The sequence below is a fragment of the Macaca thibetana genome, chromosome 3, assembly GCF_024542745.1.
Source record: "Macaca thibetana thibetana isolate TM-01 chromosome 3, ASM2454274v1, whole genome shotgun sequence".
Taxonomy (NCBI): Eukaryota; Metazoa; Chordata; class Mammalia; order Primates; family Cercopithecidae; genus Macaca; species Macaca thibetana.
The window spans coordinates 144059048-144080007 of NC_065580.1; the positions used below are offsets into that span (position 1 = coordinate 144059048).

A 20960-nucleotide genomic window follows, 5' to 3' on the forward strand; every position below is an offset into this window, starting at 1 on the left:
TTTTGAGATAGAGTCTCACCCTGTCACCCAGGCAGGAGTGCAGTGGCAATCTTGGCTTACTGCAACCTTCGCCTCCCGGCTTCAAACGATTCTCCTGTCTCAGCCTCCCAAGTAGCTGGGACTACAGGTGTGCGCTACCATAGCCGGCTAATTTTTGTATTTTTAGTAGAGGTGGGGTTTCACCCACCATGTTGGCCAGGCTAGTCTCGAACTCCTGACCTCGTGATCCGCCCGCCAAGGCCTCCCAAAGTGCTAGGATTACAGACACCGCGCCTGGCTGAGTCCCACAGTAAAGCACCAAGAACAATGGAGCAAGCGGGCGGGGAGCTGGGGAAGGGGCCTGGGCCACACCATTCCTGGTGGAAGACAGACCCTGGACTCCACCGATGCCAGAGCTCATCCTGACACCCCAGCTGCACCTCTTGGGAGTAGGTGCAGACAGGCTTGGGGGTGAGGGCCTGGGGGTGGCCGCTGAGGGCACCGATCCCTCCCTGGGCTCCTGGGGTCGCCTGTCACTTCTGCCCCTACAATGGCCATTCCCTCTGCCTGGACATCGCTTCTCTGCCGGTGACCCCATGTCCCTCCGAGTGCGGGCTCCACAACCCGTCTCCTCCCGCACTCAACCGCCACAGCCCACACATAAGACGTTCACCCTGCCTGTCCCTCCTCCCTCCCCGCCCACAAGACGTTCACCCAGCGAGGGCCCGGGGGTCTGGCGGAGTCGTGGACACCTGGCCTCCTCCCCACCACAGAGGTCGCCGCTTCCCTCCACCGTCCTGGGGTCCGGGGCAGGCCCCGTGGACAGGCGAAGGGGCCCCAGCGCGAGGCCTGGTCCTCAGCGGGCGCCCCCTGATGAACGAGGCCGGGCTGGGGTTCGGGGAAGGGTTAGGCGGCGTGACCTCGGGGTCACCTCCCAGACCTGGCCGGGGTGTCCAGGAGCGGGGCGAGGTCGTGGGCGCCCCACAAGTGTCGAGGGCGCTCCCGTCCCCTCCCTGCACGCCCGGTCCGAGGCCCAGCTGGGCAAACCTCCACGACCCGCGCTTCCCAGCTCCGCGCCGCGGCCCCCGCGTGACCGGAAGTTCCTCCCCCCGCGGGCGCGGGCGAGGCGGGGCCGGCCGGCGGCACTTCCGGTGCCCACGCGCCGCCGTCGCGCAGCTCCCGGGCCGTCACTTTGTGTAGCGCGGGGCCCGCCGCCGGCCCGCAGGCCCCGGCTCCGGTGTCCGGCCCGCGGCTCGGCCAGCCCGGCCCGCGTGGTGAGTGGGTCTCGTGGGGCCGGTGGGCGGCGGCGCAGGCGGCAGGTGCGGGCGGGCCGGGCTTGCGCTCGGGGGCGGCGGCGGCGGCGGGGCCGGGCTGGCCCTCGACGCCCGGCGCGGGGAGGCCGCGGGGAGGCGTCGGGGCCGAGTCCTGCGGGGTCGGAGCGGAGCGCGGGTCGGGCCTTCAGCGGCAGCGCCCCCGCCTCCCGGACCCCCGTCCGGGCCTGCGCGTTGCGGACCCCCGGGGCCGGTTCAGGTAGGAGGCGGAGGGGTCAGGCCCGGGAGGCCACGCATGACACCTCGGGGTGCTCGCCCACGCCTTCTCGGCCGTAGCGGCAGGGGCTGGGCCGCGGCCGCCCCCAGGACACACCCATCCAGGAGGGGCTGTCACCGTCTGGGTCTCTGCAGGAGGAGGCGGCTCCGGACGCCCCCTTGGGGGCGGGAGGCGCCCGGTCCGTCGCCCCAGGAGCCCGCTTTGTGACCTTGGGGGCCTTGTCTGGGCTTTCCCTCATCTGCAGAAGGAGCCCCGGTGGCCTGCTCGTCTGTCTTCTGCTGCCGGCAGGTGGGTAGGGACACCCATCCCTGAGATTGGATGGGGTTTGGGCTGTCCCGCGTGGCAGCAGAGGTAGGAAAGGGGCTGGGCTTTGGTCGAGGACCTGATGGGCAAGAGGAAGTGCAGATACCAGGAGGATGAGGCCCCCAGCTCTGCTTGTGTGGGGAGACCTTGGTGCTTGGTATGGTTCAACAAGTGTGGGCAGGTCTGGGGAGCCAGGTGGGGTGGTGAGGGGGTTACCCTGGGGGACCTGGGATGGCCCCCATGGAAATAACCTGCACCAGGAGCAAACCCAGGAGAGTAGGGGGATCCAGAATCCGAGGACAGACAGTGAGGACTGTGGTGGTCGGGGAAGGAAGTCTTCCAGGAGGGCATGAAGACCCGAAAGGCGCTGAGGGCAGTGGGGGCCACCCAGAGGGAATGAAGGGGGCTAGACACAAGCACAGCCCCACATCTCCCACTCTCCGAGTTGAGTTTCCCTGGCTTTGGAGCTTTTGTGGAGAGTTTCTATCCACTTTCAAGCTTTTTCTCTTCTTCCTGTCCTTGTCTCCCTCCCTTTTTCTCTTGGAAGATATCTTGTCACCTCCCATTCTAAATGTTGGCTGCAGCACCGTATCCTAGAGTGCAGTAGCCTGGTAGAAATGAGGGTTTGGGGCCGGGTGAGGTGGCTTACGCCTGTGATCCCAGCACTTTGGGAGGCCGTGGCGGGTGGATCACCTGAGGTCGGGAGTTTGAGAATTGAGGGTTTGGGATGAAGTTGGTGAGGCCCCCTGTGGCCTCTGGTTTGGGATTGATGCTGAGGAGGCCCCCTGTGGCCTCTGACCCAAAGTTGGATGCCGAGGGAGAGGTGAGCAGTGTTTACAGTGGACTGGCAGGCTGGCAAGAGGAGGGAAAGAGTGCGGGTCTGGGGGAGGCAGAGATAACCCAGGGAGAGTTGCTGGAATCTAAACTGCCCGGCCCGCTGTGGTCTGGTTTGCAAACCATTCTGTTCTGAATCTTGGGTTGGGGACGATGTCTGGCTGTGTTTCTGACGTCTGTAGGAGCTGGTCCTCCACCTTCTCTGGTCATCCGTGGGTGGACTTCTTGGGAGAAAGAACTCGGTGTCCTCTTTGGAGGCAGAGACTCCCCACCGCTTCTGGGTGGGGATTTGTAAGGGTCTCACTAACCAGCAGTGGTCAGCCTGTTCTGGAACAGGACAGTAGGGCCAAAATGCTGAGTTTTAAAAATCCTGTGTCCATCACACTGGCTGGCGACTTTAGACATTCTTTTAGTAAGTGAATGCTTCTTAAGTGTTGGTGTCGGGGGAGTCAGACATGAGCAAAGGGAGCTTCTGCCGCCCTGGAGCTGACCATACGCAGGGAGAGAGATGGTAAGACAGTCCCATAAGTGTAGTTTTAAGATGTGGTAGGTGCTGCGAGGGAAGAAATACAGGGAACTGTATCACCACTGGGACCCAGGGGGCTGCCTCAGAAGATCACTCAGGAAGAGGGGGAGAGAGTTCCGGGGATGGGGAATAGCACACATAGGGCCTGAGATGAGATGAACATGCAGCCACTTTATTCTAGAGCCATGAAGTGTTCTTCTGTTGTGTCCTCATATTGGTGGCCTGGCTCTGGGAGTTGAAAGTTGCTGCTTCAGGTGGTGGCCAGGCAGGAGACAGCTCTGCCGGGCTTGGCATGGCACCTAGGCCCAGCCTGAATCTGCGGCCTGAGGCTTGAAAGAGAAAAGCCCTCCTCTGGGCCTCAAGTGGGTGGCGGTTGGGAAACCGTTGCTGAGTGTACCCAGCGCCCTGAGTGCTGGGCAAGGCCGTGTCCTCCTGGAGGTGGCTAGCATAACACGCAGAGCATGCGTTTCCACACTTCAGGCGTCTTCACGCGCCAAAGAGCTGTGGACACTGAGAAGGCCAGCTTCTGGGAGAGGCTGGAGATTGGGGTGGCGCTCCCAGGCATAGTTCTGTGACTTGAGTCTTTGGGGGTCAGTGATTCTGAAACTAGAAAGGGGGCTGGCCAGGCGCGGTGGCTCAAGCCTGTAATCCCAGCACTTTGGGAGGCCGAGATGGGCAGATCACGAGGTCAGGAGATCGAGACCATCCTGGCTAACACGGTGAAACCCCGTCTCTACTAAAAATACAAAAAAAACTTAGCAGGGCGAGGTGGCAGGCGCCTGTAGTCCCAGCTACTCGGGAGGCTGAGGCAGGAGAATGGCGTAAACCCGGGAGGCGGAGCTTGCGGTGAGCTGAGATCCGGCCACTGCACTCCAGCCTGGGTGACAGAGCGAGACTCCGTCTCAAAAAAAAAAAAAAAAAAAAAAAAAAAAAAAAAAAAAAAGAAAGGGGGCTGGAGCCACTGAGGGGGCACAAGTGACCTTTGGGACAGAGGTGGCTTCTGGATGCCTGTGTGTCCCAGCCCTTGACTTGGGTGGGCCTGTGTGAATGCTCAGAGCTTCCTGGCTTTTAAAGCAGTGTGGATTTTAAAGCAGCTGCTCAAAGCAGTTCAGGAAACAAGTATGCGCCGCTGCTATGGTTTGGGTGTTTGTCCAGGTGTCAGGCTGTTCTTGCGTTGCTGTGAAGAACTACCTGAGACTGGCTAATTTATAAAGAAGAGGTGAAATTGGCGTATGGTTCTGCAGCCTGTACAGGAAGCATGGTGCTGGCATCTGCCTGGCATCTAGGGGGCCTCAGGAAGCCTTTAATCATGGTGGATGGTGAGGGGGAATAGGCATGTCACATGGCAAAAACAGGAACAAGCAAGAGAGAGTGAGTGGGGAGGCGCCACACACTTAAAGACGACCAGATGTCCTGTGAACTCAGAGCGAGCACTCATTACTCACTGTCTCCAAGGGGATGGCCTGTCCCCATGATCCAGTCACCTCCCACCAGGCCCCACCTCCAGCATTGGGGATTACGGTTCAGCATGAGATCTGGGCCGGGGCAAACATCTAGGCTCCATCAGTCCCCTTCCAGTCTCACGCTGAAGCGTGATTTCCAGTGTTGGAGGTGGGCCTGGTGGGAGGGGATTGGCTCATGGGGGCGGATCCCTCATGAATGGTTTAGCACCATCCCGTTGGTGATAAGGGAGTTCTCAGTTCATGAGAGATCTGGTTGTTTTAAAAGAGTGTGGAGCTTCCTCCCTCTCTCTTGCTGCCCCTTTGTCTCCTTCCATGAGTGGAAGCTTCCTGAGGCCCTCCCCAGAAACAGATGCTGGTGCCCTGTCGGTGCAGGCTGTTGAACTGTGAGTGAATGAAACCTCTTTTCTTTATAACTTACTCAGCCTCAGGTATTCCTTCACAGCAATGCAGAAATGGCCTAACACAGCTGCCTAATTGATAGAGAAGTGATGGGTTACGGAGGGAGAGGTAATCACGGAGCAGCTTTCTCCTGTGTCTGTAAGAACACCAGGTGTGGTGGTCTGGACTGTTCTCATGAAGGCCACTCAGTCTTGTTTTAGGAGTTCTGTGGCAGACAGTGTCCACTGCTCGAGCTGGATGAACTAGGGGGGGCCCAGTGCTCTGTGTGGCCAAGTGGCCTGACATTCCAGGATGCTTCTGGGGCTCATGGCCTCAGCCCCTGGATTCTGGGCTTGGCTCGCTGTGGAAATGGCCCTGTTCAGGCCGGAGACACTGATGGTGTGTATCCTGGGTGACGGGCCGGGTCTCAGGTTTATACCCAGAAAGGAGCCACCGAAATGGACTCATCAACTCTGTGACTCTGCCCTGCCCTCGGGACCCCACAGGGGCTGGTGAAGGACACGCAGTGGGGAGAGGCCAGGGGTCCCAGGGCCAGCAGATCCCGTCCTGCCGTGTCCATGGCCCTGGACCCTGGACCCTGTGTCAGTGTGGCTGCCTCTCCCCTGAGCTTCTGGGCTGAGCTGTCCCTGATGTCAGTAAGAGAGTAGGACCCTGTAGCCTCTGGGACTTTGATAAGTCAGCCCTTAAGAGTCTCTGATCCCCAAACTTGAAATGTCACAGGCATTTCCTGTCCTCCTGATGGTCTGGCAATGAGCTGTGTGTCTACCATGCACTGCACTTTTCACAGAGCGAGGGCTGAGGGCACATGAAGGTGACGCTGGCTCGCAGCCCCCACTCTCCCATGTCCTGCAGGAGGGAGCCTGACCTGCTGGCTTCTCGGCACCTGTCTCTCCTCCCAGCCCCATCGTGCCTTGCAAGTGCCTGCAGCCTGTCTGTGCTGAGACCTCTTGGCGTTCCCTGCTGGCCTGGTTCATGTGTGTTGAGGACCAGGTAAGCGTCTCTTTGTTCTCGGTATCCTTCTGGCTAAACACGGGCCATCCTCGGGCTGTGTGATGCTTCCTTGTGGATAAAGACTGGGAGAAATGGCTGATTTACTCCAGGAAAGAGCAGCAGTTCACACCAGGCATGTAGTTCTTGGTGAAAAGGAGTTGAGACTGGCATCCTAGGGCTCACGCGGAGGGGCTCCTGGGGCAGCCTTTCTGGGTACGGAATGTCTTGGTGGTGCAGGGGAAGACTGTGGGAAGGCCTGGTCCTCCCTCATCTCCATTGCCTTCAACTACATAACAGGAGGAGTCAGTCCTGCTCCCTGCGCCCCTGCCAGGCTGTGGGCGACCCTGTGAGGGGACCTGTATGGTGTGCTGGGAGCGGCGCATCACTGGCGTCCATCTGCGTTTCAGGCCACGCGGAGGCTCACTCCCAGGGAGGATGGCGGCACTCCACACGACTCCCGACTCCCCAGCTGCCCAGCTGGAGCGGGCAGAGGACGGGGCAGAGTGCGACCCTGACCAGGAGGAAGAGGAGGAGGAGGAGGAAAAGGGGGAAGAGGCGCAGGAGGTGGCAGAAGAGGAGGAGGAGATAGTGGTGGAAGAGGAGGAGGAGGGTGTGGCAGAGGTAGTGGAGGACACGCAGGTGGAGGAGGTGGCCGAGGTGGAGGTGGAGGCGGACGTGGAGGAGGAGGACGTGAAGGAGGTACTGGCAGAGGAGCAGCATCTGGCATTGGGGACCCAGGAGCGACTTAGCCATGGTGGTGATGCCAAGTCCCCAGTTCTTCAGGAAAAGGGTAAGAAAAGCAGCCAGCCTTGCGGAGGAGGTGAATGGGGCTGAGGTGGACCAGGCCAGGGACCTGGTCAAGTCAGGAGGGCTCTTGGGCCGATAGGGTGGAGCTGAAGCCCGGCTTTGCAGTGAGGGTGTTTCCGGGGCTCCTGGCCCTGCAGGCTGGGGGCTCAGGGCAGCTGGCCCTAAGAGATCTCTCCCCGCAGGCCTGCAGCCCTCCCGGGCTCCAGCCACTCCTAGGGATGAGGACCTGGAGGAGGACGAGGAGGAGGAGGAGGAGGAGGATGAGGACGAGGATGATTTGCTGATGGCTGGGTCTCAGGTGAGCTGCCCTCTCTGTTTGAGGCTTGGGTAACCTAGGCAGGGTTCCCCCTGGGGCCTCGGCACCTGCTGTCTGGAGACATATGTTGGCAGCGGCCACGGCACTGGGGTCCCCAGGCTGGGCCCTGGCCCTGAGTTGGGAGGGGGCCACAGGAAGTGGCTGGGTGTCCAGCCCCAAGCCCAGGGGTGTGGTCCTGCTCTCCTGAGCGTTGGGTTGTCCTGATCCCTTTGGCTGCCACCCACTCAACGGCACTGCACAGCGACTTCAGAGGCCTGGCTGTCCCCCAAGGCTGGCCGCTCCCGCACCTGGAGTGCCTGTCACATGTCCAGGGTCTGGGTTCCTGCTGCCCAGACAGGTCAGGCGCCAGTGCCCACGCTCAGTTTAGCTGCTCCTGCTTGTCCACACAGGAGTGGGCCCTCCATGGCTGACGTGGCCGTTGCACCGGCTTGAGCCACACTGCATGAAGAGGGGAACTGGGGGCAGGGCTCATTGTCTCCTGACCTCTGCATGAGCCACAGCTCTGCCCTAGGAGCTGGGTCATTCAGCCTCTTTGAGCTTGAGTCCCCATTCTCTGGCTGGGATCTGGCCCCTGCTTTCCAGGGCTGCGGCAAGACCTGAAAGCCCTCAGTGCCATCTGGGCATCTATGTCCCCCTGACACCCACGCTGGAGGGCCTCAGTGGCCTCAATCATCCGTGGCTCTTTGTAAAGGGCTCCCTCAGCTTCTCACCTGGGGCTGTTTCCCAGGGGCTGGTGACATTTGAAGACGTGGCTGTGTACTTCTCCCTGGAGGAGTGGGAAAGGCTGGAAGCAGACCAGCGGGGCCTCTATCAGGAAGTCATGCAGGAGAACTATGGGATTCTGGTGTCCTTGGGTAAGGACGGGACCTTTAGTCCCCAAGAGGCAGCCTGGTGTGATGGCTGCCAGGGGCTTAGCTGTCTGACAGGGGGGGCTTTCGAATCCCAGGGTCTTTGCAAAGGTGGATGCTGGGCCCAGTCCACCTCCCAGGGAAGCCCTAGGACCTCATGGCCTCTGGGGTGGGGTGGGGGATGTCACTGGCCAGGCAGCGCCCTGAGCCAGGTGATACGTCTGTGGAGGCAGTCTGACTCTGGTCTCTGTGGCATGGCCCCTGAAGCCTCTGGGGGTGAGGAGGGAGAGGGAGGAGGAAGAATGTGGGCATCTTGCAGGTGAAGGTGTTGGGGGGGCTTGGTGGGAGGAGAGCAGGGGAAGACAGGGAAAGGTTCAGAGGGAAGGGAATGCCTGGACCCTTCGGAGCAGGGAGGGGTGGGAAGGGCTGATGCTGGGAAGGTGGAGGTGGAGGGGCACTGAGCGGTGGCGCAGCACGGGCCATAGGGCAGCAGAGGGCCCACGGGAGCTGCCTATAGCCGTTGTCTGTTCTCCTGGCAGGATACCCAATCCCCAAGCCTGATCTGATCTTCCGACTGGAACAAGGGGAAGAACCTTGGGTCCCAGATAGCCCCCGACCTGAGGAAGGAGACATCGTCACTGGTGTCTACACAGGTGAGCGCGGATGGAATTTCGTGGTTTGTGCCGACAGCTTCTCGGAGCTGTTGTCAAACTTTGGCCTTCACCGAGCTCTCTGCAGACCTGGTACCTGGTGCCTCTGACTGTGCCTCTGACCATCTGTGCTGAGGAGTGAGGTATGGAGGGGGCTCCGTGGATATGGGGGTGGCCGGCCTGTGCCAACCTGTGCCTTTGCTGCCTGGCTTCTGGTGGTTCAAGTTCCAGAGAGGTCCGAAGGCTATAAGGTCCTTAGAGAACCTAGAGGCTCCTCCTAGGAACCTTTAAAAATGATTCCCTGTCCCACGTTGGAGCCCGTGAATTTCTTTGCATGTGAGGGGCCAGCTGTCAGGTGGTCGGCTGAGCCAGGGCAGGCGCAGGAGCCCAGCACGCCGTCGCGGAGGCCCTTCTGATGACAGCGCTAGCTGGTCCTCCTGCTTCTCCGCCCACTTGGCCGCGTGTCTGGGAAAAGGCTCCCCGCAGTCTCCCTTGCTCTCCCTGGAGCACCGTGGGAAGGACTCTGACCGGGGTGGGCAGCTTGGGGCATTCTGGAGAGGAGGTTTTGGAGTGATGGGTGCAGAAAGCGTTCAGGGTGGTGAATTTTCCTGGAAGCCTCAGGCCCAGCTCTGGCTCTGCTCCTTCAACTCTAAGGCTCCCTTTACTCATCTGAAGAAATTGAACTCAACTCAGGTTCCCACTGGAGGATGCCACACTGTCAGTTGCGTGGAGGTTCTTAGTGGTGTCTGAGGGGCTCCTAGCGTTAGAGAGCTCTGCAGAGGCCCCTGCCCCACAGGTGTCTGGTTTGGGGCTGGGTGATGCCAGTCAGGAGGGGCAATGGGTAGACTCAGAGCACTGCATAGATGTGTTTTCAAATGAAAATACTGGTGTGTGGTGGCTCACGCCTGTAATCCCAGCACTTTGGGAGGCCGAGGCAGGCAGATCACGAGGTCAGGAGTTCAAGACCAGTCTGGGCAATATGGTGAAACCCCATCTCTACTAAAAATATAAAAATTAGCTGGGTGTGGTGGTGTGCACCTGTAGTCCCAGCTACTTGGGAGGCTGAGACAGAAGAATCGCTTGAACCGGGGAGGTGGAGGTTGCAGTGGGCCAAGATTGCACCACTACACTCCAGCCTGGTGACAGAGTAAGACACCATCTCAAAAAAAAAAAAACAAAAAAACAAAAAACAACAAAAAACCATCAGATCTCGTGAGAACTCCCTCATCATCACAAGAACAGCATGAAGGAAATGGCCCCCATGATCTGATCACCTCCCACCAGGTCCCTCCCTTGACATGACACTTGGGGATTACAATTGGAGATAAGGTTTGGGTGGGGACACAGAGCTGAACTATCATGGAAGCCTCCTCTCTGTGTCATTGTAGGAGGCCTTTCCTGCCGCCATTCTCCAGACACTTGGGGACCCTCTTGGAACATTTCCTAGGCTTCAGTCAGGAGTGTTCTGGTTGGCAAGAAAGATCACTGCTGCCCCGGGATGAGTGTGGGATGTGGGTGACGCTCTCAGGAGGTGAAGGGGACATAGGCCTGTGGGGCCCATCCCTCAGCATGTGGTCTACTTGTGCTCCTGTTCTCTGTGCCTCTTGGAGGGTTAGGGGTAGAGCCTTGTGCAGGCTTGAGCCTGAGTGGTTCCCTTTCAGTCCAGGCGACAGGACCCTTGTGGCCTGTGCACCTGGCTGGGGTTTGCAAGCTCCCTGGGGCTGGCTGTGCCAGTGCCCCCTGCGCCCCCTGTGGCTGCTCATCGTGCTGGGACTGGTAGGCCTGGGATGCCCCTGGCCCTGAGTGGGTGTGTAAGGGCGGCCTCTGAAATGTGACCCATAGCCTGTGTACTGAGTGGCTACCCTCCCCTGCTGCTCCCCACTCCCCCAGTGCTCCCTGCCTCCCCTGCATTCATTTCTGGTGGGCTGAGCTGGCTGAGATCGCTGGGGCAGGACAGAGGCTGACTGTGCCCAGGCTGACAGAGTTTGTTCCTAGACTGGAGTCTTGCAAGAGCCAAATGTGTCCCTCTCTTGGGCTCCTTAATGAGTTGGGCCACAATGACATCTGGGCTCTGGTACTGTGCTCATCAGGACCCACCCCTCCTGAGGGCTGCTGAAGCCCCCACCTGCCCTTCAGCCATGCTCCAGCCCCACGCTTCCCCTCCTGCCCCTCCCCTGCCCTGCCTTTCTCCTTACCTGGCTTAGATCCCCACCCTGGTTGAACCCTGTTTTCTGCCGGCTCTGGTCTGCACTGGAGCAAGAATGTGCCTGGAGAAAATTGTGGCTGTGGGTGCCTGCAGGCCTTACGTGGCTGCCAGTGGCCTTGGCCTGGCAGGCCAACCTTGTACTTGTGGGGCTGCCTCTCCACCCTCTGAGATGGACCCCCTCAGCCACTGCAGACTGACCCTTCTGAGGTCACCTGCCCCAGTGAGGGGCAGGACCAGTGCCTGTCCTCAGAGGAGGCCCCCTCCTTACAGACCTGGCAGCCTGGCCAGGGCCATGCAGCTGGTTCAGATCCCAGTGCAGCAGCTGTGCCCGAGAGCCCTACCTCCCCCAAGCACCAATGTGTGGGGCCAGTGCCACCCTCGTCTCCCTGACATTTTGCAGAAAGGCGGGCTGCTAATGCCTATGAACTTGGGCGTGTCACCCTTGTCCACCTCCTCCCTTTGCTGCCCCTCATGAGGGAGGGTCTCTCTGAGGCCATCTGGAGTTTGTGTCTGGATAGAGAAAGTTGCACCAGCCGGGGGAGAGGAGGGAGCAGGTGTTGGCCTCACTCGGAACTGACTTCCACAGCCTGCACTCCAGGCCAGGCCTTAGCGGATGGGTTGTCAGAGGGAGAGAAGCGGGGCTGTTCAGTCAGCTCACTCTGCAGACTCACCGTGGGGCCCAGGTCAGGTTGGGCCTGGAGGGCAGGTTCCAAACTCCAAGATGGGCAGAGGTTGCCCAGGGGTGGGAGTTGTAGATGGTGGCGCCTGCTGCCATGGGTGATGTGTGTGGGCTACACTGAGCAGCATCCCTGAGTAATGTGAGATGTGTGTGGCGTCCCATGCCAGGTTGGGACCGTGTCTTCTGGGTCAGGCATGTGGCTGTGTGGCCACTGTCTTCCCCACAGCCCCTGTGATTAGTGTCCTACATAGGACCCCCACCCTGTGCCCAGGGCAAGGCACTTACCGGACGTGTTCCGGGGGCTCTGCTGCTGGGGACATTGGCTGGCCCCTGGGATTACCACTGCCTCCTGCACAGTTAAACCAGGGCCTGGGGATAGAAGCTGGAGAGGCTGCAGTTGTGTTGGTGGGATTCTGGGTCAATGCTCGGCTTTGGTGATGCTGATGACCACCCTCCCTAGGGATCTTTGTGCATCCAGGGCCTCCCTGAGGGCCTTGGCACTGCACCAGCCGCTGGTGAGCAGGAAGGCCCTAGTGTGGGCTGGAGGGTGCCCCGCCCCTCCTGTGCAGTCCAGGAGGCAGCCTGCCCCCGGGGCACAGGGCTGGCCAGGGGCCTGTCTAGGGTTAGGGACTGTGGCCCAGCCTCAAGAGGAAAGGCCTTGGTGGGGATCTGTGGCCACCAGGGCCTGATGGCAGGAAAGGAGCATCACCTGACATTTGGGGGACAACTTGAGCGATGACCAACAGAAAGCATGGGATGGACAGCAGGGGCCTCGGCATTTGCAGGGACCCATGGTGGCAGCAGCACCACCTGACCCTGGGAGGTGCTTCTGCAGCTGCGTAGCAGGTGTTTATGGATGTGCATTTCATCCTTGCAGTAGTCCCACCAAGTGGATTTATCCACTGGTGCTGTTATCGACCCATTTTACAGATGGGGAAACTCAGATTTAAGGCCTTGCCCAAGGTCCCATGGCCAGTGTGTCATAGGAGTAGAATTCACACCCAGGCAGAGCCCAGGCCCTCCAGCTGCCTTTTGAGGTGAAGCCAAGGAAGAGATGGTGTAGCATCCCGGCCTGGCCCCTGCTGTCCTGATGGAACTGAGCAGATGTGGGGCTTCAGCCTGCAGGAGGGTTACTGTGGTGGGTGCAGTGGAGTAGTGAGCCCTTGAGGAACATCTCAGCATTAAGATTTGAAGGGAAGCCTCTAAAGACACCAGTCATGCTAGGGAGTAGCTGTGCCCGGTGCTGGTGCCTGTGGAGGGAGGTGGGGGAGATAGTTCCTGTGACAGCCCCAACCCCAGCCCTGAGGCCTTTCATTCATTCCCTTGGCACCCAACCTGCTGGGGTGGTCTCCCCTCCATCAGCTCTTATCACCTGCCACTGGATGGGAGGGGGATCTTAGTGTTCCCAGTTCAGGACACAGGCTGTGAAGGTCCTTGTGGCTACACTCTGGAAGCTTCTCCCTCCCTAGACAGCTAACTTTGACCCTCTGGTCGGCCTCTGTTTTTGATCGCTGAGCCTTGTGGTCCCTCGGGATCTTCCTGGAAGCCTAGCTGAATGTTGCTAGGCCAGAGTCTTCAGGCCTAAAGGTGAGGTGCAGGGGAGAGGGACCGCCAGCCCCAGGGTTTCCTCTCCTCCGCTGTCCCCTGCGTTCTGGAGGAAGCAGGTGTGTTGGGCACCCTGGGCTGCTGTCACATGGTTCGTGCCCCAGTGCCCTCCAGCTGTTGAGAAACATGTGCCAACCGCTCCTAGTCAGCCTCCAGTCTTGGGTCTGATGAGTTGAGCTGTGAGGAGGCCTCACTTAGATCTGAAAAAGGGCTTTGGATCTGAGAGCCAGCAAACACCCTTGGGGCCATGTCCCTGGAGTCCTGTTGGCTGAACACCCTCAGTCAAGGATGTTCCCATCCACTTCGACAGAGCCTGGCCTGGGGCAGGCTGGTCTCCCTCTGGGACCCTTCCCAGGGGCCCTGCTACTTCCTGGGAGCTCCCCTCAGAGTGCAGCCAGCTCAGACTTCCCAGGGACTTGGATGCCCTTCCTGTCCCACACTCGGTGTCAGTGGTGGCCTATCACCATGCCATATGCTGGAGTGTGGCCCACCCTTGTCCCAGTTGTTGGACAGGCGGCATGCCAGCTCCAGAGCTGGTGGGAGGTGCCCTCTCTACAGAGCCTACTGGGAGGAGGGCTCCCTGCCTACCTCCCCAAGTGAGAGGGTTCCTTGCTGCACTGAGGATCAAGGGAGAGGTACTGGGAGGAGCCTCCCAGCTGTGGGCAGCTGAGACTTCTGTGGGCAAGGCCGCACTTGGCCTGGGAGTCCAGTTCTTTGAGGCTTATTGTACAGTAAATGCTCGTTGAGTCTTGGCTGGTTGCTGATGCATCTCGCTACAAAATCGTAGTTGTTCCTAGGCTTGAACCTTCCCCGTTTGGAGGCATCTCTAAACCCAAGACCTGCATCAGAGCCTGAGGGTCAGATCCTTTCCAGCTCTCTGCCAGCCTCCCTACCCTGTAGGGTTGGGGCTTAGGGCTAGGGTGCAGCAGCCTTCCCGGACCTGCGGAGCGTTGCTGCCAAACGGGAAAGGGTGACCACTGATGGGGACTGGGCTTTTCTTTGCTGCTCTGTGCACAGAGTGGCTGTGGGTGGCAGTTCGAGGTGGACTCAACTTAGTGACAAGAAACCTTTTTATTTCAAGCTTACGTTTACTATAATAGTAAACCGAGAAAGTATCATGAAATGGGAAAGATGAAGTAACCCATTTTCTGACCCTTTTCTATGATGCCTGTTTTTTCACAGTGAAGCCAGGCCTGTGTGGGTCTGTGTTTTCCCGAGGCTCTAGGTCCCCATGTGGAATGCATGTGGGACAAGGCAGTGCCAAGGCCATGCAGCCTGGTAGGGGCCGGCGTGCAACATGAGGGGCCACCCGAGGCGCACTGGGACCTCCTGGGCTCCGACTTCCCCCCTAGGGCAGGACTCAGTGGTCTAAGTTTATCCAGCTAGGTGATGGCTGAAATGGGCCAGTGCATTGGCAGGGGACCCAGGTGGGGTGAGGACAAGATTCTCACACCAGCTGTGGGAGCTGGAACCTTCCAGATGCTGAGACTGTGGGGTGGACACTGGGCAGGGTCCATGAAGGTGCATATGGGGCCACAGGCCAGGTGTCATCCCTGTGTTCCCTGTGACTTAGTGCCTGCTCCACAGACATTAGTTCCCTCCTGGGTGTGTCATGGTGTCTTAGGTGTATCAGCCATCAATAGGCGCCCCACCAAGCCAGCTCCATCTACATGCTCTTTGCTGCCCACACAGGTGCCTCGGAGGACCAAAGGGAGAGGGCAGGGGTGCAGCTTGGTGGGAAAGGGTCTGAATGGGGGAGGCTGAGCAAACCTTAGAGCTGACAGGCCAGGCGTGGTGGCTCACACCCGTAATCCCAGCACTTTGGAAGGCCAAGGCAGGTGGATCACCTAAGGTCAGGAGTTCGAGACCAGCCTGGTCAACATGGTGAAACCCGTTTCTATTAAAAATACAAAAAAAAAGTGGCCGGGTGCGGTGGCTCACGCCTGTAATCCCAGCACTTTGGGAGGCTGAGGCGGGCAGATCACAAGGTCAGAAGTTCGAGACCAGCCTGGCCAATATGGTGAATCCCTGTCTCTACCAAAAAATATAAAAATTAGCCGGGCGTGGTGGCAGGCGCCTGTAGTCCCAGCTACTCGGGAGGCTGAGGCAGAAGAATCACTTGAACCTGGGAGGTGGAGGTTGCAGTGAGCCGAGATCACGCCACTGCATTCCAGCCTGGGCGACACAGCAAGACTCCGTCTCAAAAATAAAACAAACAGCCGGGCACGATGGCTCACCCCTGTAATTCCAGAACTTTTGGGAGGCCGAGGCAGGCGGATCACCCGAGGTCAGGAGTTTGAGACCAGCCTGATCAACATGGAGAAACCCTGTCTCTACTTTAAAAAAAAAAAAAAAAGCTGGGCGTGGTGGCATACGCCTGTAATCCAACTACTGAGGAGACCGAGGCAGGAGAATTGCTTGAACCTGGGAGGTGGAGGTTGCGTTGGGCCAAGATTCCGCCATTGCACTCCAGCCTGGGCAACAAAAGCGCAATTCCGTCTCAAAAAACAAAACAAAACAAAATTTAAAAAAGACTAGGCGTGGTGGGTCACACCTGTAATCCCAGCACTTTGGGACGCTGAGGCGGGCAGATCACCTGGGGTCAGGAGTTCGAGACCAGCCTGGCCAACATGGTGAAATACAAAAAATACCCAGCTGTGGTGGTGTGCGCCTGTAATCCCAGCTACTAGGGAGACTGAGGCTGGAGAACTGCTTGAACCTGGGAGGTGGAGGATGCAGTGAGCTTTAAAAAACAAACAAAAAGCCAGGCGTGGTGGCATGAGCCCATAATCCCAGCTACTCGGGAGGCTGATATGGGAGAATTGCTTGAACCCAGGAGTCGGAGGTTGCAGTGAGCCAAGATCGAGCCACTGCACTCCAGCCTGGGTGACAGAGTGAGACTCCCGTCTTTTAAAAAAAAAAAAAAAAAAAAAAAAAAAAAAAAAAAAAAGCTTAGCGCTGACAAAGGCAGGTTCTCTGTGGAGGGGGCCGCAGGCTGCGCTGTCTTCCAGGAAAGCCAGGGAGGGGGAGCTCTCGGGAAAACGGCCCCAGCGTCTCCACCTGGTTTTCTCAGCACAGGATCCCTGCTTGGGTCTCACCCCGTGCTAGAGTTTGCCCCATTCCTCAGCAGGTGGCAAGCCCTGGAGGGAGCCTGCGGTCTGGAAGAGATGTTGGACGGGAGCCCTGGCTTTCCTGGGAGGGACAGTTTCGTGTGCTGCGTGTCCCCAGGTTCCTAGCTGGGGGCGGCGGCTTTCCTGCCCTGTGCCTGTTCAGGACTGGCAGTGGGGCATGGGCAACCACTCACTTGGCGAAAGGAAGTGCCCTGTCCGACTGAAGGAAGGTCCTGCTGGTGGTGTCTCAGAAGCCCTGATTTCTCGGGGCAGGAACCTTCCAAAGGCTCCTGTCAAGTTCACTTACCTCTCTCTTCTGGCCTGCCTTTGTCGTCTTCAGGAGCCTGGTTCTGGACGGACGACATAGAGGACCACGATGAGGAAGACGACGAGGACTTCCTGGCGGAGGTGGCTGAGGAGGAGAACGAGCCCCCAGGGCTCTGGTCGGCGGCCTACGGCGTGGGGGACGTGCCTGGGACGTGGGGCCCCGACGACTCGGATTCGGCGCAGACTCCAGAGGGGTGGGGCCCCGACCAAGGCGGCCTTGGGGTACTGGCCGACGGCTCTGAAGCGAAGCCTTTCCTGCACGGCCGGGGGCCGGCTGCGAACCTGCTGTCGCCCTGGGCGTTCCCCGCCGCAGTGGCTCCGCTGGCCGGGCGGCCCGAGACCACGTGCGACGTGTGCGGCAAGGTCTTTCCGCACCGCTCGCGGCTAGCCAAGCACCAGCGCTACCACGCGGCCGTCAAGCCCTTCGGCTGTGAGGAGTGCGGCAAGGGCTTCGTGTACCGCTCGCACCTGGCCATCCACCAGCGCACGCACACCGGCGAGAAGCCCTTCCCGTGCCCGGACTGCGGCAAGCGCTTCGTCTACAAGTCGCACCTGGTTACGCACCGACGCATCCATACGGGCGAGCGGCCCTACCGCTGCGCCTTCTGCGGCGCGGGGTTCGGGCGCCGCTCCTACCTGGTCACGCACCAGCGCACGCACACGGGCGAGCGGCCCTACCCGTGTCCGCACTGCGGCCGCAGCTTCAGCCAGAGCTCGGCGCTGGCGCGGCACCAGGCGGTGCACACGGCCGACCGCCCGCACTGCTGCCCCGACTGCGGGCAGGCCTTCCGCCTGCGCGCCGACTTCCAGCGCCACCGACGCGGCGGGGGCTGTGCGGAGCCGGGTAGTGACGGCCCCCGGCGGGAGCCCGGCGAGACGGCGGCCGCCGCGGGGCCGGAGGACACCGACCCTGGGCCAGAGGGGCCGGGGGGACCTGAAGCTGGCGAAGCGGATGGAGAGGCGGAGGCCGCGGCCGAAGAGAGAGAAGAGGCGGCGGTGGCGGCGCCCACCCCCAGCGGCAAGGCGGACCCCGCGCCGGACCGGCGCTTCCTGGAGCTGGGCAACGGCCTGGGAGAGGGCGAAGGCCCTTCCTCCCACCCGCTGGGCTTCCACTTCCCCGTGCACCCCAAGTCCTGGCTGCACCCGGACAGCTTCCCGCTCCTGGGCCTACCCGACTTCCGAGAGCGGCTGCCGGTCGACGGGCGCCCGCTCCCGGCGCCCCTGGGGGGCCCGCTCTCCCTAGTGGAGGGGACCGGGCTGGCCTGCGACCCTTTCGGCGGCGGCGGGGCCGGGGGCGGCGGAGGCGGCCTGCGCGCGTTCGGGCCTGCCGTCGGGAGTCTGCTCGCGGAGCCTGCGCCGGCCGCGCTGGCGGAGGAGGAGAGCCCGTGGATCTGCTCGGACTGCGGCAAGACGTTCGGGCGCCGGGCCGCGCTGGCCAAGCACCAGCGCTACCACGCGGGCGAGAGGCCACACCGCTGTGCCGATTGCGGCAAGAGCTTCGTGTACGGCTCTCACCTGGCGCGCCACCGGCGCACGCACACAGGCGAGCGGCCCTTCCCGTGCCCCGAGTGCGGCGCGCGCTTCGCCCGCGGCTCGCACTTGGCGGCGCACGTGCGCGGGCACACCGGCGAGAAGCCGTTCGTGTGCGGCGTGTGCGGCGCGGGCTTCAGCCGTCGCGCGCACTTGACAGCGCACGGGCGCGCGCACACCGGGGAGCGGCCCTACGCGTGCGGAGAGTGCGGCCGGCGCTTTGGTCAGAGCGCGGCGCTGACGCGGCATCAGTGGGCTCACGCCGAGGAGAAGCCGCACCGCTGCCCCGACTGCGGCAAGGGCTTCGGCCACAGCTCGGACTTCAAGCGGCACCGGCGCACGCACACGGGCGAGAAGCCCTTCCGCTGCGCCGACTGCGGCCGCGGCTTCGCACAGCGCTCCAATCTGGCCAAGCACCGGCGCGGCCACACGGGCGAACGTCCCTTCCCGTGCCCAGAGTGTGGCAAGCGCTTTTCGCAGCGTTCGGTGCTGGTCACGCACCAGCGCACACACACGGGCGAGCGGCCCTATGCCTGCGCCAACTGTGGCCGCCGCTTTTCGCAGAGTTCGCACCTGCTCACCCACATGAAGACGCACCGCGGCGCCGCCGCAGCGCCGGGCTCGGGTTCGGCCCCAGCTCCCGCGCCCAAGCCCGAGGCGGCCGCCAAGGGGCCGTCCAGCGTCGGCCCGGGGGAGCGCGGCAGCGCCCTGCTGGAGTTCGCGGGCGGCACAAGCTTCGGCTCGGAGCACCAGGCCGCGTTTGCCGGGCCCTCTGGCGCCTACAGGGAGGGCGTCCTGTGAGGGGCCCGGGGCCGACGGCAGCGCAGCCTGCAGGGCCACTGGCCCCTCGCTCCTCGGGCCCCGGGAGGCTGAGGGTCCCAGTCCTGGGTGCGGTGCCTTCCCTCAGCCCCCGCCCTGCGGCCCCGGGTCTCTTGCCCGCCGGGTCCGTGAGCTCAGCCGGAGACGTGGAGAGCTCTGGAGAGAAGAGCAGCGCGGAGGCAGCGAGGCCTGGGCGCCACCCCCACGGAGACTGCGATATCCCCTGGGTGGGCCCGGGCTGTGAAGCAGGGCGGTAGTTGGCGGGCGATGCTATTTATTTCACCCGGATTCCGACTTCGGTGGCCCAGGGAGCAAGGGACTTGTGCGTTTGCAATTGGCTGTGGCGGCGAGGGAGGGGAAAGCCCTTGCTCCACGGGAGGGTGGGGTCCAGTCACCCAGGTGGGCCAGCGAGATGCCTGGGAGGCCGGTGGGTTTGGCTGACCACTTCCTCCCATTCCTCAGTGGGAGATTTAGGGCCTCCCGGTCATCCGAAGGTTTAATTGCGCGAGGTGAGGGGAGGCCTTGTAGGTTTCCAAAGGGCGGAGCTCCAATGGGAAAACTTGAAACTTGTAGTCTGCAGATATTTATTTCCACCTCTCGTATGGCCTAAAGAATCTAGGAGAAGAATAAAGCCAGATACCAAACTTACGGCCAGGCAGACGGGTCGCGGGTGTTGACAGGGTCCTGAGGGAGTTTGAAGCCTTATTCTCGAGCCGCCTGCTGTCCTCTCCACACGGACACAGAGGGCACCCGGGCGCCCGCTGCACCGGTTCGATTTTGGTCTCTGCTTCTCTCAGTCCTTTGGTACTTTCACCTCCTTCAGCCGGAGGTGGCAAACTCAGACATCTTTGGGCGCCCGAGGCCCTCGCAGCCCTGAGCCCCAGCTTTCACTTCCCTGGGCTGCCCGTCTCCCGGAATAGGCAGACGGAGCTCCGTCCTCGGAGCCCAGCGCTCACTTAGAGTGACTGAGGTTGGTTGAAGGATCTTCCCCCACATCCCATAATTAGGGCCCTAGGACACCCGCAGGTCCCTTTAACTCTGCTTCTGTCATTACACTAGAACAAGTAGTGTTTCTGTTTAGAGTCCCATTTCACAAATTGGTTAGTGGAGGCACCCGTGTCCTGGCAGCTTGCACAGTGGCTGTCCACCTCTGGGGGGTGTGGACCTGAGCCGTGGCTCAGTGACAAACCAGGCACCCAACTATGCAAGGCCCCTGCCTGGTGGGCGCCCCACCCTCCGCACTGGGCCCATGGAAGCCACTGGGCAGGCAGCTGGGGTGTAGTTCATGTGAAGCCCCCCCCCTACCCTCATGCTTTTGGGGCCACTGTGAGTGGGGCCAGGAAACGGATTTTTGGTGCAGCTGCATTTCCTTATAGACCTAGTTCCTTCCACGTTAGTGTAGACATGGCCTTGGGGGCTGAGCGCAGCAGCCAGGCTGCCTGGGCTGGGGGCGGGTAGGAGGCACGGTAGTTGGTGGGTGGGAAGAGGGCCTGGGTGGTGGCGGTCAGTTAGCCTGGCTGGGTGAGGTTGCAGGGCGGGGTGGTGAGGAGAGCAGGGGTCCCAGGGAGGCATCGGGGTGCTGGGTAATGGCCTCAGCCCTGGGTTTCTCCTCTCCCTTTGGGACAGGAGTCTCAGAAAGGGCTAATGGCAAGGTGGGCTGGGGGGCTCTGGGATCTCAGCTCTAGCCCTATATGGCCAGGATCTGCTGTCCCTGCCCCTCCTGGGCCCCAGCAGCTGTCCTGCAGCCGTTGGCAGGAGGGCCTGGCTTTAATAAAGAGTGGACAAACTGAGCTTCTGACTGGACTCCATGCTGTTGCCACTTCTTGGAACCCGTCGGGGAGGCTTTGCGCGGCCTCAGGTCCAACTTGCTTCTGCAAATATTTTTAAAAGATTTTCTCTTTTAAGAAATTAGAATCGGTCCTAGGATGGCCCATGAGGAGTCAGCCCCAGGCCAGTGTGGCCCTGTGCTGCCCATGCTCACCGTCTTCCTTGGTGGCCCTCACCCTCTTCACACTTGATGT

At 60.9% G+C, this 20960-nt stretch overlaps 1 protein-coding gene across 4 annotated transcripts; it reads left to right on the forward strand.

The window, feature by feature from the left end:
• Positions 1-1105: 1105 nt before the first annotated feature.
• ZNF316 (zinc finger protein 316) lies at positions 1106-20729 on the forward strand. 4 transcript variants are annotated; one of them, XM_050783944.1, is made up of 7 exons: positions 1106-1253; positions 5952-6042; positions 6450-6832; positions 7032-7147; positions 7893-8019; positions 8553-8666; positions 16604-20729. In XM_050783944.1, the coding sequence occupies exons 3-7, from the start codon at positions 6478-6480 to the stop codon at positions 18919-18921; spliced, it is 3030 nt and encodes a 1009-aa protein (XP_050639901.1). In that variant the 5' UTR covers positions 1106-1253; positions 5952-6042; positions 6450-6477; the 3' UTR covers positions 18922-20729. The 4 variants fall into 4 exon arrangements, with proteins under 4 accessions (XP_050639901.1, XP_050639902.1, XP_050639904.1 ...); XM_050783945.1 differs by lacking the exon at positions 1106-1253 and adding an exon at positions 1558-1815; XM_050783947.1 differs by lacking the exon at positions 1106-1253 and adding an exon at positions 1588-1815 and having other exon boundaries at positions 5905-6042.
• The last annotated feature ends 231 nt before the right edge of the window (positions 20730-20960 follow it).

What these genes read in the sequence shown, in the direction of transcription:
- ZNF316 (XM_050783943.1), top strand. Translation starts at nt 5,858, where the DNA reads ATGAAGGTGACGCTGGCTCGCAGCCCCCACTCTCCCATGTCCTGCAGG. An exon ending in TCATGTGTGTTGAGGACCAG is followed by an intron (nt 6,043 to 6,449) that starts GTAAGCGTCTCT and finishes TCTGCGTTTCAG; the next exon opens with GCCACGCGGAGGCTCACTCC. An exon ending in TGGGATTCTGGTGTCCTTGG is followed by an intron (nt 8,020 to 8,552) that starts GTAAGGACGGGA and finishes TTCTCCTGGCAG; the next exon opens with GATACCCAATCCCCAAGCCT.